The 16,361-nt window shown below is 42.2% G+C and overlaps 1 protein-coding gene and 1 long non-coding RNA gene across 9 annotated transcripts in view; one reads left to right on the forward strand and one right to left on the reverse strand.

Moving 5' to 3' along the window:
* Nucleotides 1-16,361, forward strand: part of cacna1eb (calcium channel, voltage-dependent, R type, alpha 1E subunit b) — a 63,256-nt gene that overhangs the window by 42,436 nt on the left and 4,459 nt on the right. For 7 of the 8 annotated variants that reach the window (XM_037084043.1, XM_037084044.1, XM_037084047.1 and 4 more), the window contains 25 exons: nucleotides 1,125-1,892; nucleotides 2,695-2,957; nucleotides 3,219-3,348; nucleotides 3,435-3,564; nucleotides 6,994-7,053; nucleotides 7,198-7,304; nucleotides 7,755-7,766; nucleotides 8,724-8,820; nucleotides 8,955-9,115; nucleotides 10,641-10,778; nucleotides 10,930-11,131; nucleotides 11,225-11,389; nucleotides 11,930-12,040; nucleotides 12,154-12,234; nucleotides 12,505-12,624; nucleotides 12,785-12,850; nucleotides 13,379-13,470; nucleotides 13,694-13,868; nucleotides 13,958-14,085; nucleotides 14,399-14,495; nucleotides 14,688-14,793; nucleotides 15,147-15,254; nucleotides 15,340-15,440; nucleotides 15,672-15,775; nucleotides 15,863-15,962. In XM_037084043.1, the coding sequence (XP_036939938.1) occupies nucleotides 1,125-1,892; nucleotides 2,695-2,957; nucleotides 3,219-3,348; nucleotides 3,435-3,564; nucleotides 6,994-7,053; nucleotides 7,198-7,304; nucleotides 7,755-7,766; nucleotides 8,724-8,820; nucleotides 8,955-9,115; nucleotides 10,641-10,778; nucleotides 10,930-11,131; nucleotides 11,225-11,389; nucleotides 11,930-12,040; nucleotides 12,154-12,234; nucleotides 12,505-12,624; nucleotides 12,785-12,850; nucleotides 13,379-13,470; nucleotides 13,694-13,868; nucleotides 13,958-14,085; nucleotides 14,399-14,495; nucleotides 14,688-14,793; nucleotides 15,147-15,254; nucleotides 15,340-15,440; nucleotides 15,672-15,775; nucleotides 15,863-15,962 (3,622 nt within the window). The remainder of the gene's footprint in view (nucleotides 1-1,124; nucleotides 1,893-2,694; nucleotides 2,958-3,218; nucleotides 3,349-3,434; nucleotides 3,565-6,993; nucleotides 7,054-7,197; nucleotides 7,305-7,754; nucleotides 7,767-8,723; nucleotides 8,821-8,954; nucleotides 9,116-10,640; nucleotides 10,779-10,929; nucleotides 11,132-11,224; nucleotides 11,390-11,929; nucleotides 12,041-12,153; nucleotides 12,235-12,504; nucleotides 12,625-12,784; nucleotides 12,851-13,378; nucleotides 13,471-13,693; nucleotides 13,869-13,957; nucleotides 14,086-14,398; nucleotides 14,496-14,687; nucleotides 14,794-15,146; nucleotides 15,255-15,339; nucleotides 15,441-15,671; nucleotides 15,776-15,862; nucleotides 15,963-16,361) is intronic. The other variant, XM_037084045.1, reaches the window with a different exon arrangement.
* On the reverse strand, nucleotides 4,092-8,712 carry LOC119011149. The gene is made up of 3 exons (XR_005072132.1): nucleotides 8,507-8,712; nucleotides 6,402-6,664; nucleotides 4,092-5,951 (listed from the first exon to the last, which is right to left on the reverse strand). It is a non-coding gene; the product is annotated as an uncharacterized LOC119011149 (long non-coding RNA).

The raw sequence follows: 16,361 nt of genomic DNA on the forward strand, positions 1-16,361 counted from the left end.
AATTTTTTATTTGTTTCCACTACTAGGTTGATTTTTGAAAATATTTAATGTGATTAAAGATTGAAACGTGTTTTTTCTGCTCATGTGCAGGACCTTTATTTATTAGTTAATGTCAGCCGGACCAGAGTTATTACATTTTTGTATTTTTCATTAGTTTTTTATGGCTATTTCGCTTTAATTTTTGTTTTCAATTCAGTTTAGTTTCAGTTTTTGTGGAGTAAAGGTGAAAATGAGTAAAAATGTAAAAAGAAAAAAAAAACCCACATCAATGACAGATAACACTGAACACTGAATGTATCATTTGTCTGTTACATATTTGAATGTTAGCCATGTACGTGTTGCAGCTACCAAGATGCCGATTTTGACGTGTACTACAGTGTTTTTGCTGCTTCCATCACGTTGTCTTGTTTCTATGCCTGTTACGTGACACTGAACAAAATGTAAGTGTAGCTATGGAATCATATTGAACCCTTAAATTAAGAGTAATATTTTGTTAACAGACGTAAGTGAGGGCCTTCCTTGTACTAAATGCTAGAACCACCTTTGCACATTTTGTTCTGTGTCACAACAAATGTTCTGTGTATGTTGTAAAACACTAATGTCTTGTTTTCAAATAATCACTCATTGATTACATGGACACCAAAAGAGTCCGAACGCCAGTAAGTATATTTGTATGCATCTCTGTCTCACAGAATTTCTCCCTTGAGTTTTCCTGCTCAATTATTGAGATTATTTTCTTGATGTTAAACTATGTTTGCACTTAAAATCCTGCACCTTACCTTTGTTATTTTTGTCATAGTGGTTTTTCTTTTGATCCGTCTTTTACCTCTCAGGTATCCTCATTTTTTTTCAGTTCTTTGATGTATTTGTTATTTTTGTAGCTTGTAGTATTTTTGCACATTTTTATCATGGGAGTATTTTGCTTGTTGTTAATTGTCAACTAACATTGTAAATTCACAAAAAAAAGGTTTGTCTTTTTCTTGCAATTTTTGATTTGTTTGAATATGTTTTAAATAACTGGTATGCTAAATGGGCACAAGCCTTGATGTTTTTATGTCACCAGTTTCCTTAAATCTGGGCCTGTTGCTGTCCTGTACTGATGTGAAATATATTGTGGTCCTTAGTGGGAGGAGGAGACCCTACCTCTACAGGAAGCGAGCCATCCACCGAGGCCGACCGACCTTCCCAGACGAACCCGAGGGTCCAGCAGGGGCAGCGGAAGAACAGCCTATCAGTAACACCAAGGCCTTCTCCAACCGCCGTGAGAGGAGGAGAAAGGTCAACATGTCTGTGTGGGAGCAGAGAGCCAACCAGCTACGCAAGCGACGCCAGATGGCGAGCAGAGAGGAGCTGTTTGCCAGCCCTACGGAGGACACCGCCGAAACTCCAACCACCACCCACCATGCCACCACTCTCTCCCCAGAGGCCAGCCCGGCTCATCTGCCTGAATCTCCCATGTCTGTGGGGATGCCCCTCCCCGAGCCCCCGATGTCCATCTCCATCCCCATCCCCGAGCCTCCTGAGGCAGAGCCTCTGGTCAACCTGAGCGAAGAGAAAACAGGAGGAGCCAACCACAGGAACGCAGGCGGCGGCAGGCACAGGATGGCCCGCAAGTTCAGACCCAGTCAGGGGCCAGAGGAAGGGGCGCGACACAGACGGCACCGCCACCGTGAAGCTCGTCCTGAAGCCAAGAGTCTGGACATTGCCCAGGCGCCGCATGAGGTGCCGCTAGTCAGACGCTCGCTCAGCCAGGAGAGGAAGATACTGGACGAGAGAGAGGAGAAGGAAGACAGAGAGGAGAGGGAGAAAACAGAAGGAGAGGGAGGATCAGTCCAAGATGATGGAACATGCATCGTCAACCCGTACGCAGAAGTGGGAGAAGATTACAGGAGGTAAGGCTGTTCTCATGTTCCCCTGAATGAAGAGATTTCCAAAGAAATGTCCCCGTATTTTGTCATCGTTGTATGTAATCATCTGAAATGTGAGTGGATATTTTTGAGTCAGAATGGCACTTTGTCGTCTCTCTCTTTTATTCTTACGATGGAGAGATTCACATTAAAAATCCATCTCAAAACATTATCCACATGCCTACATGTGCATTTAGAAAGGTCTTACCTGCTGTAATCTGTCTACCTGTCCATCCTGGATAAGAAGAGATCCTTCGATGAAGGTGGTCAACCTTTCATGCAAGACATCACCACAGTCCAGGTTAAACAAGTCAGCTGTGTATATTCCAGTGTTAGACGTTAATCTTTCCTCTGTCCTTGGATGATGTTAGCAACGCAAGAAAAGGTGTTAATGCTAAAAAGGAGTTTGACGTTCAAAGATATCGACTTGTTTTGTCTTGCTGCTGAGGCCATGTAGTGCTCCACTTTAATTTTCCTCTTTTGCACAGAAGATGGAGGGTGGATTTTGTCCCACAGCTCCTCTATTAGAATTGTATAAGTGCTGAATCAGTGTTGGTTTTGCCCTCAGTAGGCTACATGTCTGGCCATATACCGAGCAACATACCCAAACCCAAACTCAACATGAAAATATTTAGGGCAAAATAAATTCAGGGGGAGTGGGCTATTTGTGAAAATGTTTTGAGGACCATTTTATTGCTCAGCGGACTATTGGGATCCCTGCAAGTTAAATGAACCAAAGCTTAACCCGTACTGTTTCACCCTCTATGATCTTTTTCCCCCTTTTCAGAGCTGGTGGCGACATTCCCGACCCTCCTCAATGTGAGCAGCTGCTGGACTGTACCTGGTCCGAGCAGGGTGGTGGGCACTCCGACCAGTACGACGGCCAAAACGTCCCAGTGGAAGCCGCCTTGGAGGCCACAGAGTCCACTGTGAGGGCCATCGAGTCTGAGAGCCGCCCGGTCTCCATCAAACGTAACAAGTCCAACCTGGAGGGCAGCGTGGCAATTGAAATGTCCGCACAACCGCTGCTGGAGCTCACACCCATGACAGGTAGCGCTGTGAACACTTCTCACTGCAGTCACACATCATCATAGAGTGGGATTTATCATCAGTATCACTCTGGGTGACCTTGTGTAGGTGTTTCTGACATCTGATGAGAGTGCCACTCCTGTAGTCTTTTTCAGATGAATCCACCGGCACCGGCACGGTGACTCACATTGTTCTTTATCTGTCATAACTGTTCCTGTACAGCTCAAACATTTTCTTCTCTTCTCTCACATCCCCGGCTGTCCCTATCTATATGTCTTTTAGGGAACAGTAAGGAGTTGGAGGCATACAGCTCTGACCAGAGAGACGATGAGACAGAGGAGGAGGAAGTTGCTCCCACTCCTCCCAAACGTGTTGCTCCAGACAGCATGTTCATATTCAAGTCATCCAACCCGTAAGAGACGATGAAATCTACCATGGCAATAGAGTTATCTTTTTTTGGCTCTTTGTGTTGACACCTTCCCCTTCGTTGATTCGCAGTATCAGGAGGATCTGCCACTATGTGGTCACTCTGCGCTACTTCGAGATGACCATCCTCCTTGTGATCGTGGCGAGCAGCATTGCGCTGGCTGCTGAGGACCCAGTGTGCACCAATTCAGACAGAAACAAGGTGAGCTCAGAATACATCTCTCTTGTAAGTGTCCATATGATGTCACATCAACCAGAAACAAAAGGCAAAAGCCCCAAAATCTGGAATTCAAAAGGAAAAACGGTGGGAAACAGACAAAGACAGGATGTGGGAAGTAAAACATAAAACAGGAAAACACCAAACTAAAACTCAGAGCCACGATACTAAAATCCAGGAGCAGCTAGAAAAATACAATCACTACGGCAGGAAAAAACTGTTAATAGCTGATCCGAGCAAGATGTGTCTGCAAAATGAGATGTGCTAATTGTTCCAGTGTGACAGTGTCTTCTCAAAGGCATCCGTAGTGTTGCCCTGCTTTGCACATACTTAAAGTGGCAGGACTGTGTGAAGAAACAAAAAAGACAGTTTGCAAAAATAAAACGTAAAATGGCTCCATACAGCTCATTCAGCCTAATCCTCTGACTCCGGAAGCCCCAAAGTCCCAACCTGATTGAAAAGTTGTTATTTAGATCCATTTTAAACCAAAATCCCATCTGAAGTGGGCGCGCAAACTCAACTGTCATGTTTCCAGGTGGAACTTAAAATCCCAGGAATGACTTATCAATGAACTAAAAGGTTATTTTATCTGGTTCTTGTCTTCATTTCATTCAAAAGCAGCTTTAGACACATGATTTTCACAAGGAAAAACTCACACACATACACAAAATCTGTTACGGAGAAAAAACTAAAGAAATTTCACTTTCACAAAAAAACATCTAAATTACAGTAATTAAGACAATAAAATGATGGATAGATTGTGAACGTATCAGAAGAATATGAATCCGCGAGCTTCAGGCGTCCCCAAACAGACCGGAGCCGCGCGACCTCGTCTCCACCGCGGAGACTTGAAAAGAGGACAGACTACAAACAACACACAGGAGACAAAAGCTGAAGTGTGCACACACACACACACACACACAGGATGAAAGAGAGACGAGGACAACATGAGCACAAGAGCATGAAGTGGGTGTGAATGTCAGACTGTCGCACACAAACGCCTTAAAGAAGCAGCTGATGTCTGAAGTGTCAACCGGTTTATTCAGCAGTCTTTAATTAGTGCAAGTGACACAAAGGGCTCACAATCAGACGCTGACATCACAGCGGAGCAACATGAAGGTGTTACACCGAGGCCAATGTAGTTAAAACAACAAGTATAGATCAGTTCCGTCTCTTACAGACATTTATCTGAAGCTTTTCAATCTCAAACGCTAAAAGAATGAATTTCGACATAACTCCTTCTGGAATACCACCTATCACATTTTAGCTTTCAGGTCTACTGTTTGATCTCGGGTTGACATAACACTCCGTCAGCAACAATGTGTCGTGACACATTTGGTTACACGCACACGCAAGGTGAGAATCGGCAGCTCTGCCTGGGAAAGGGAGAGCTGCGCAGTTTGTTTTTCACAGCTTTTCGCGACTCAGTATCACGCAAAGTGTCAAGAGTGACCAAATAAGCACAAGCTAGAGGGAGAGAAAAATCCACAAAGTCACATTAGAAGATGTGACACGCCATCTACATACCGCGCTGCCAGTCATTTCCCATCTGAAGTGAGCGATCCAGATAAAAAAAAAAAGAAATCTGTTTAGTCACTGTCCTGCTGATGAAGGAGAGCAGGCAGGCTTGAAGAGGAGCTTGAAAATCTTGTCTTTGCTGACATCCAGTGGCTTAAGCGCTCACCTGGCTGCAGTGACGTACAGGTGGACTCCTGGATGCTGTGACATCACTGGCTGGGTGTGGCTACAGGTGCACACTTCTCACAACACCTGTTGGTATCCTGGGTAGGTTCAGAGGTGAGACCGACTGTCCACCAGGGAGAACGGCAAATCACTGTTCTCATAGTGATGTTAAATTGCCTTTTAAAGGGGCAGTCTGCTGACTTTGTAGCAACGTTCTAACAAAAGATGCCATCATGCTGCATTATGGGAACTGTAGCATTGAGAAATTTGGGAGCCTTACTCATACTAGCGACTAAAAAATCAGGATATCTTGGTGTGTGCTGTACGGATTTTAGCCATTTTTAAATGTGGGTACCTCTGGAGTACCACCACCCAGAACTTACAGCACCAAACAGCACCCAGTTAGCCAAATGATTGAAGGGGATCCAGAGGTAGACAGAGCAGACTTTTTTAACCAGATGATCACGCTGATCGGATGGGATTCAAGGAATTTCATATACTCCTTTGAAGCCGTACCACTGTCCCAAATCCACACTAAGTCCAAGCACGTGTGTTTTCACCAAAAGGAATGCTCAAACCAGACACCATGGATCCAAAATATGGTCAATATTTAAGCGTGCCGTTGGGAGATATTGTGCCTCATTCACATGGATTCAGTCAGAGTGTGAATGGCAGATGGACAACACCTTCTGGACGACACGGGAAAAACAAACAAACAGTGGGACGGAATGGCAGCAAAGGCAGGACTAAACAAGCATGCCGATTTGTTGCTATGGTGATGTCATATTGTTCATCAAACTAAAGAACTGGCACCCTCGATTCCCAAAGCCCTGAGCAACTAACTTGTCACCGTGCCCTCCCAAAACACATTTTTGGCCATGATTACAGTTACAACAAGATTTTAGGCAAATGTCTTAACAAGATAAAATGATGAAATCCTGACGTGTCCTGTTCATGTTCTGGCCATCATTCAACGCCTTAACCCAGCAACAGCAACTTGACTGGTGCGTGGGAACAGTCGCAATGCGTTAAGGCTATTTTTTATCTAATAAATCGAGCAATAGCTTCTTTCTTTTTTTTTTGTTATTAACAAAGACCAAACACCCACCCATCCCCCGCCCACTTCCAAGTTATCTTACCAAGTATAGCGACAAAATGAATAACAGACAGAGTCCAGTGGTCTGTGATTAATGAAAGAGGAGCTGATGCACAAGATGGTTTCACAATAGGAGAAAATGAAGCACAGAAGAAGGCCAAATGGACCCAGGTGTCGAGGAATTCGACTGCTTGGTTTTTGCCAAGTGCTGTATTTTGTCCCGTTGAGAGGTGTCAGAAATACTTCTCGTTGCCAACCATGTTTACTCTTTGTGTGAGGGATCCGCATCACGTCCAGTCGCAGATTCTGTAACGGAGGACGGCAAAGATGTTAAAACGGGATGTGTAGAAGTTCTGTGTTGTGCTGGAAGCCGGTTGTTAGTTTATGTTAGCAGACATCAGCTCCTGTTGCTCTCTGTTAACAGAGAGATGCACTGAGATGATTCACACCGTTTGTCCACAGTCCAGCAGCATTAAACAAATTGTCTACAGGTTTTTTGAGGCAACAAGAGAAAGAGGGTCTCATTTTTCACGTCATGTAACAATCTGTTCACATACACCCAATGAAAAAGTGATTAATACTAAATAAAACTGCTTCAAAATGCAATGCAATTTGTGTGTTTGAAACTTTTTCAGGTCCTGCGTTATTTCGATTATGTCTTCACGGGAGTGTTCACCTTTGAAATGATCATCAAGGTGCGTAACTGAAGCAAATATTTCCACCACCTCGACGCCCTCAAATCACACTTTTAAAAGAGTTTGCCGTGCCCTCTGTGAACTCAGAGGTGTACTCAGTCTGTTCACTTCATGTGTCCGCGTGGGCGTGTGTTTGTCCTCCAGATGATAGACCAGGGTCTCATTCTGCACGATGGCTCCTACTTCCGAGACATGTGGAACATCCTGGACTTCATTGTGGTGGTGGGAGCTCTGATTGCCTTCGCTCTAACGTGAGTCACTGTGTATTGGTGCCTGCCGATGACTAACGACTGAGTCACTGCAGCAAAAAATCGTTTATCGAGCATACAGTATTGTTATAAAAGACCTTCCCTCAAAGACACTTTATTGCGAAATATGTGCTTCATTGAGCTCAAAAGCTGCATTGATGGAGGGATGCATGCTCCCGTGCAGGGTGTAACTCAGCTGTGGTCCTAGAACAAGAGGGAAAAAGTGTGTTTCTGTGTATTTTCCTGTCATGACTGACGCTAAAACGGCCTCTTCAGTATTTTCTTTCTGCTGTCGTACTCCTGTTGTACTGTAGAGGACTGTACTGTATGTTAATTTCTCTGTTGTGAATATGGCTGTGATCCTCGGAGCTGTGCTCACGTTGTATCTCTCTTTATGCCTCGATTTTTTTTCTCTGTTGTTCCTGTGGATTTTTTCACTGTTGGGGCTTCCAGGAATGTGATGGGGTAAAAATTTCTGTCACACTAAATGTGAAAGTCGCCCATAAGCTTCTTGTGTCTTTCTTTTACTTTCATGTATGTGTTTTTGTTTTTTTTTTTGTTTTTTTCCCATTTTTGTATTCAGTGTGTTTTTTCATTTTTTCATGCCAAACTACAGAGTCGGACATGTATCATAATATTTTTGATGATTAGGGGACACTCATCAATGATCTACACACTTTTACCTGATTTGTTTCCTTAAATTATATATTTTGCACAGTAATCAATAGAGATATTTTTGTTCTAGTGATCCATTTTCTAAGTCTGCTCTAGATTATTTTCTCTCCTGTGTCTCCTCATGTGAAAACTAGTAAAATTGTATTTATTTTTTTCAATAAAAGCTAAAAAATATGTACAAAACTGAAAACAAATCTCTCAGTTTCACACAAGAAAATTCAATTATTTAGTATATATATATATTTTAATATATATTGTTATATATTGATGATAATAATCAGTTAATTTATCAAATTAATACTTTTTTGTGTGTATCTCAGTTCAAAATCAAATTAAACTTTACGGCACACACACAGCTCAAGATTAGAAACAATAAATTTAGTTAATGGAGGGCAGTGCTACATGAAAGTTCAGCCTCTAACCTATAATAAGGTTATAACTTTATTCTAATTTAAAGGTGCAACTCCATGATTTGAGCAACCAAATTATATCAGTTTGAGCACCCAAACACAAATGATCAACATCTTCACCTGCTGTGACACCTGCTGGGCTCCGTACAAACACACTCAATGTGAATTCCATGTTTCATTTTCTTTTCTTTTTAAAAAAAATAGCACCTGTGTTGACATTTTCCTTTAACTGTGCTTTTTTTTCACTGTTTTAAATGTGTGTACACACCACCCGTCCATGTACCTTTAGTGTGAGCACACGATTACGATCCTAAGTGCCGCGTTTCAATGTCAACAGAAACAACAAAGGCCGAGACATCAAGACAATAAAGTCCCTCCGAGTTCTGAGAGTTCTGCGGCCTCTGAAAACCATCAAGAGGCTTCCTAAACTCAAGGTGCGATCTGTAACGCTTTCCAGTGTTTTTTTTTTTTTTTTGTTAGTTTGTTTTTGGGTTTTGGTGTTGCTTCACAGATCTCTGACAGACTGCATCTCGCTTCGTCGGCCCACTTGTCTATTTTCCCTCCGCAGGCTGTTTTCGACTGTGTGGTCACATCTCTGAAGAACGTCTTCAACATCCTCATTGTGTATCAGCTCTTTATGTTCATCTTCGCTGTCATCGCGGTGCAGCTCTTCAAGGGGAAGTTTTTCTACTGCACTGACAGCTCCATGAATACAGAGAAAGAATGCCAGTAAGTGGATATGTCTGAACCACGTCTTTTACTTAAAGCAACGTTATGTAACTTTTCCCCCCTTAAAATAACAGCTTCAAAATTGCACTGATGGTACAGTGTCTTTGTGAGAGGATGAATGGTGGCTCAGTCTCAGCCACTCCGCCCCCATCACTTTTTTCTGCTGAATGTAGCTCCACTGAGGGGGTGCATACATGTTCACTGCAACATTAAAGTTTTAAACAGGTAACATTGTTGTGACATAATGACTTATGAATTGTTAAGATACCTGAGATTTGTATGTTCAGTGGTGTTGCAGTCAGACACTGTGGGGGGCGCCAAATCACACACAGTTCCATTTTTCTATATTAACACTGCTTAATACTCTGAAATACTTTGTTGGAAGTAAAAGTCATGCTTTCAAAATGTTTTTTCGTAAAACCAAATTAAAATCATCGAAGTTGTCAAGTAAAGTTGAGTAAAGCTAATCATTATGGAGAGTGGCCCAAATTCAGAATACATTAGATCAGATTACTGGATTATAATTAATGACAAATTAATCACTTAGATATTGCAGCTGGTAAAGGTGGAGCTTATTTTAATTACTTTACATAGAATACTGCTTGTTAGGTTTTGAATCCTAACCCTAACCCTTATCTTAACATATAATAATGTGTGACTATAATTTATTGGTGGATTTTATTTTGTGTTACTGATCCAAATCTGTAAAGTAACTAGTAAATACAGTTCTAAAGGAAATGCAGTGTTATGTTAAATACTTTAACCTGAGCCGAGGTGATGTACACGTCAGCGTTGGTGATGTTTATCGGGAGGGACGATGTGTGTGTGTCACTGAACGGTTTTGCACAAAACGAAATGGTATTTTACCATCTTCAAGACAAACATTTTTCTTGGCTTGCAAAATTATTGTTTAAATTTCATGGCACAATGGACGGGACTTGGCTTCTCTACGGTGGCTCTGTTGAGTCAGATTGTCTGGGGAATCTGTGAAGAGAGGCGGCATCTTTTAATAAAATATCAGTATTTGGCGCCAGGGATTCAATAATGTATGGAGGAAGCGATATCATATGCAGCCATATCGCTAATGTCTCGCCCCTAATTAACATGTTATATCTTGATTGCTTAATCCACAAACACAACAAAAGAAAGGGTTTTGAAGAGAACGTCTAGTAAAACCCTGACTCAAATAACCTTGGCTAATATTAAGACCAAAACACTGAAATTTTATTAACTTAACACTAAATCTAACTACCCAAAAACGGGAGAGAAGAAGAAAAGAATTAAATCTTCTACAGCATCTCCATATAATTAAAACGACTTTCTTATAAGAGAGCAATGACACATCCTACACAAATATCAGCAGCTCCTTTATAGTCTTTATACACCCGCAGATGACCTGTGATTGTCTGCAGATCCACCGGTTAATAGTACGAGTTACTCTAATGTCTTTCCCCTCATTAAAACTGCTCATTTAGTTGGCGAATTAAGTGAGCCAATGACCTCTGGGCCGCTCTGTTCCCTGCAGAGGCTACTACATTGACTACACCAGAGACAAAAAGGAAGTGAAGAGGAGAGAGTGGCGGCGACACGAGTTTCACTACGACAATGTGTGCTGGGCCCTGCTCACACTCTTCACCGTCTCGACAGGGGAGGGATGGCCTCAGTAAGTGGATTTACACTCAAGACAATGGACTCTTTATCATGTCCTACAATTCCCCCCTCCAGAAATGTAGTTTCACAGATAGTAACTTTAGCTTTGATTGCCTAAAAAAGATAAATGATCTCTGTTTCCTCTAATGCCTTCTTCCTGCTAGGGTGCTGCAGCACTCTACCGACGTCACAGAGGAAAACATGGGGCCGAGTCGAGGGAACCGGATGGAGATGTCCGTTTTCTACGTGGTGTACTTTGTGGTCTTCCCATTCTTCTTCGTCAACATCTTCGTGGCTTTGATCATCATCACCTTCCAGGAGCAGGGCGACAAGATGATCCAGGAGTGCAGTCTGGAGAAGAACGAGGTGTGGATTTGATGGAGCACAGATGCATTCACAAAGGTATTCATGTATTTCAAAAAGCTCGTCTTCAGCTCCGCTTGTCTGTTTCTCCATCAGAGGGCGTGCATTGACTTTGCCATCAGCGCCAAGCCGATGACCCGCTACATGCCCCAGAACAGGCAGACCTTCCAGTACAGGCTGTGGCACTTTGTGGCGTCGCCCTCTTTCGAGTACACGGTGCTCATCATGATCGCTCTGAACACTGTGGTCCTCATGATGAAGGTAAGACAGGATTCATTTAACAGAAGTGGGACAGTAGATACTTTAGAAGCAAGTCATGTTGATGAAGTGCCGGTGATATGAAACTCCAGCAACTGACCCCAAACTGAGAACAACACCCAGAATTTCTCCAGAATCAATTTAAAATTTGGCCCTTTAATTGTCCACTATAATACACACATACAGGCTTGTCTCTCCTATATTAGTCTCTCTGTTTCTCTGCACAGCATGTGTAAATGCACATGAAGGCACAAATTCCCTTTGGCTGCTTCACATGTTACTGAGCACTTCAACCTCAAGGTCACTGATAATGTTGGCATTTACCGTTGAGTCAAAAATGAGCACATTTGATAAAATAATCAAAACTTAACATGTTTAATTCCTGGCAGGAAATGGCAGTGACGTGATCTTCATGGCTTCTTGTCTAAAATTGGAATTCTATTGTATGTCATCACGAGAGGCTTTCGTGGATGTTGTGTTTGCAGCAAAGTGAATTAATAGTTATATTTGTACATTTTCTGACTCGTCCTGTTTTTCCTTCAGTACTACTCGGCCCCGGCAGCCTACGACACCGTCCTGAAACACCTCAACACAGCCTTCACTGTCCTCTTCTCCCTGGAGTGTATACTCAAGATCATGGCTTTTGGTTTAGTGGTGAGTGTCAAACAGAAGAAGAATCACATTTAGCTCTACTGATTTTCAGGAATTCGTCTATATTCAGTCAAATGACTTCATCTTCTTTTTTCCTTTTTTTTTTTTTGCTGCAGAACTACTTTCGAGATACTTGGAATATTTTTGATTTCATCACTGTTCTTGGCAGCATCACCGAGATAATTGTGGATTTACAGGTAAGTTCCTGCCAAGACACCATTCATTTTCACAATGTTGTGACCCTAAATGAAAATGACACAAATAGCCAGCTCCAGAAGCAGTCATTTTCTCTCTCCAAGTTTCCTGGCGTGTTACGATCCCTGCCTCCAGACACAACTTTAGTCATATTGTGATGAATTTCACCATCTGTGTTTTACATCCTGTCTCTCCCGTCTGTCTGCCGCTCTCGCTCTCCTTCCCTCCGTCTTGTGTCACCCTCTCTCCAACCGCCTGTGCGTCTGTCCTAGTCGGTGAACACCATCAACATGAGTTTCCTGAAGCTTTTCCGAGCGGCCAGGTTGATCAAGCTGCTGAGGCAGGGTTACACCATCCGCATACTGCTGTGGACCTTCGTGCAATCTTTCAAGGTCGGACATTTTGACAATCTCCTCGCTTCTGTTTTTCATTCCTCACACGAGGATGATGCCAATTTTTTTTTCTTTTTTTTTTCAGGCAATATGACAAATTCGTATTCTTGCCTCCATGACAAGTTTGAATAACTTGTCTTTGTTGTCTCTTCTCCAACAGGCTCTTCCTTACGTCTGTCTTCTCATCGCTATGCTTTTCTTCATATACGCCATAATTGGAATGCAGGTACCGTTCAAGATCAAACACAAGTAACATAACATATCTCAGTTAGAGTCTCCCTGTACCCCCTGGTGAAGCGTATATGGAATTAAATATATTATGAATAATATTAAATCATGTTATAATAAAAGTATAAATTATGATCATTATGACTATTGTTATTTCAGATAACATTTAAAAGTATATTAAATCTTGAGTATCCTCACAGTATCCTCAAGTTATCTATTTTGGAACAACTGTGTGCATTTTATTTGTAATTAAATTGTAGAGAGGCACAATTTAGTTAATTTAATGTACATATATATGTTGAAATTGAGATCATCTATAAGCATATGGTTGCTTATGTACTAATATCCAGTAGATCCTGTGGATTTGGATTAGCTGCCTTTTTTTTTTTTTTTTAATCTATTTATGTTTCTTATGTTATTTTCTGAATGCACAGACTCCAGGAAGATTACTGATTACTGCTATGGCAGATCCAGTGAAATAAAAGCAAAGTATTCCTTTTACTGAAGTTTTTACTGTTTTCTGCAGGTGTTTGGAAACATCAAGCTGAATGATGAGAGCCACATCAATCAACACAACAATTTTAAGACCTTTTTCAGCGCACTGATGCTGCTCTTCAGGTGGGTTTATCAAAGAACATCGTTCAAGCCCGATGTCTTTAGTTTTCATTTGAATTTAATCTCATCTGCGATACGATACGTTACAACATACTTGTCACCATAAGGACAGTTTTTCCTTGGACTCAAATGCTGCGCACATATAGCAGCCTCCATATACAAGCAGCACACACCTATTGCACCTACAGTTTCAGCTCTGTCTTTATGGTTGTTTTTAAACCACCAGGAGTGCGACAGGGGAGTCCTGGCAGGAGATCATGCTTTCATGTCTGTCAGGTCAGGAGTGTGAACCGGACCCCTCCATCTCCCCCCTCACCACGTCTCCGGACCACTTAGGCGGCTGTGGGACCGACTTCGCTTACTGCTACTTCGTCTCATTCATCTTCTTCAGCTCCTTCCTGGTCAGGACTCGTCCACCTTAACCCTCCGTCTGTGTGTTTTGTCAGTATTTCTGCTGCTTTTCTTCTCATGTCTCTCTATTTTTTTGTAGATGCTGAATCTGTTTGTGGCTGTGATCATGGATAACTTTGAGTACCTCACACGAGACTCCTCCATCCTCGGTCCGCATCACCTGGACGAGTTTGTTCGCATCTGGGGGGAATACGATCGTCTGGCATGGTGAGCTCTTCCTATGCTGCATTTTCACATTTTTAAAGCCGATCCGATTTACATTCATGTTCTATCTTTATCCAGCAGAGGGCTGTCAAAGAGTGTGAAATGTGCATACGCTTCCTCAGTACACTGAACTGTCATGTTGAGGAGAGCATCCAGAGTTCACTGTGCTAAAGCCACAGAATAAGAAAATGTTCTAAAAATGTCTGGAAAAGCCAAGCAGACGGTTGTCTTCGTCTATATTAGATCTGATCGCCAACCTCTCACCCTTCTGCCTCTGCTTCTCTCTTCACTTGTCTCCCCTAATTTGCCTCTGCAGTGGTCGTATCCACTACACTGCCATGTACGAGATGTTGACGCACATGTCTCCTCCGCTGGGCCTGGGCAAAAAATGTCCTGCAAAGATCGCCTATAAGGTACTGAAAAAATTAACGCTTTTTTTCTCAAGCACAGACGGGCTAGAAATAGAATTATTACCTGTTTGTGTAAAAGTCAGCAGATGATGATCACAGAAGGACATTTTATTTTCAAATTATTATTATATTATATTGAGAGACCAAATAACTGGATGGTATTAACTTAATGTGTGATGTATATGTGCATCTCAGAGGTTGGTGCTGATGAACATGCCTGTGGACGAGGACATGACCGTCCACTTCACCTCCACCCTGATGTCGCTCATCCGCACAGCTCTGGACATCAAAATAGCTCGAGGTCAGCCTCACCAAGAAGCATGTAATGACTGTGATATGGCATCTAGGGCTGCAACTAATGATTATTATTATGAATATGATTAATTATTGTAATAATCGATTAATTGGTTGGTGTATATAGTGTAGAAAAAAATTGCTTGTTGTCTATCAATAATCCAAAACCAAATTTCAGTTCACTGTCATATAAGAATCAACAAACAAACAAACAAACAAACAAATGCAGGAAATCCTCACAATTCAGAAAGGTATTGTGTTTTTTACTTCTATGCCTGAAAAATGGACTCACATGGCTTAAAGATAAAGTATTGTATTGGCAAAAAAGTTGCTGAATGTTTAATTTCTGGTTTGTTTCAGGTGGTGAGGACCGCATCGGTCTGGACAGTGAGCTGCAGAAAGAGATCAGTATCATCTGGCCTTATCTGCCCCAGAAGACCTTGGACCTACTGGTACCTATCAACAAAGGTCTGAGTCTAACTATGAAAGAAATGCATATTGTCATGCTGACAGGCACGCAGTAGCAGCTAATGCAGAGCGTCTGCCCTCACAGATACGGACATGACCGTGGGGAAGATCTACGCCTCCATGATGATAATGGACTACTTCAAACAGAACAAAGCCAAGAAGCTCAGGCAACAACTTGAAGCTCAGGTCAGAATACAAAAGAAGAAGGAGTTCCTTACCAATTTCCAAATTTCTTAAGAGGGCATTGTTTCCAAACAGTGCTATATACACACAGGGAGGAAAAAGCGTGTTTCCTGTAAAGTCTTCTCGTGCCTTAGAGTTTATTGTTTTAAAGATAAATAATGTAATAACGAAACTGTAAAGAAGCCATCCCAGTTGTATTTTTAATATGTTGTGTTTCTGTTTCTCTCATCTCAGAAGAGCAGCTTAATGTTCAAGCGTCTCGATGCCTCCACCCTCCCCGAGGACATCCTGTCCAACACCCAGATGCCGCTGATGGCCCACAGCGCTGGCTCGGCCCTGTGAGTCCGTGGCCATGTGCACATTCCTCATATTTTGCATTTCTGTTCATGTGTTTGCTTACTTGTTTGTCTCTGTCTCCACTACAGGACCAGAGGAGGCTTTGTGGCGTTGAGCCCCATCTCACCCCAGGAACTGTTTTTGCAGCCCATGAGCTCCGACAATGAAGCTAGTCAACAGCAGAATCCGGTGAGAAAGAGGACCGACATGAGCATGAAGCTAATAATCGCACAGACACGTCTTACAGCAGTGGTTCTTAACCTTTTTATAACTTGTGACCCCTTAAAACAAAGCCTGCTCGACATGTCATACGCAGTTTATGTACGAGTTGTAACCAGTTAAATGAAATGGCACATCTGGGGCTTAAATTCAAAGAGTAGATCCTGTTAATCCTTTAACAGCCTCTAAAGAGCAACACACATCCGAGTTGTCTCCAAGTGTCACGTTAATTGATGCACATAACATCGGGCGCATCATCCGTGCAGAATAAATCATTAAGTAAAGGGACTAGCTGAGAACTCAAAGTAAAACATTCATGAATAAATGACCCCTAAAGAACCACCCTTAACAACTTGGAAACTTACTCAG

The sequence above is a fragment of the Acanthopagrus latus genome, chromosome 21 (genome assembly GCF_904848185.1).
Source record: "Acanthopagrus latus isolate v.2019 chromosome 21, fAcaLat1.1, whole genome shotgun sequence".
Taxonomy (NCBI): domain Eukaryota; kingdom Metazoa; phylum Chordata; class Actinopteri; order Spariformes; family Sparidae; genus Acanthopagrus; species Acanthopagrus latus.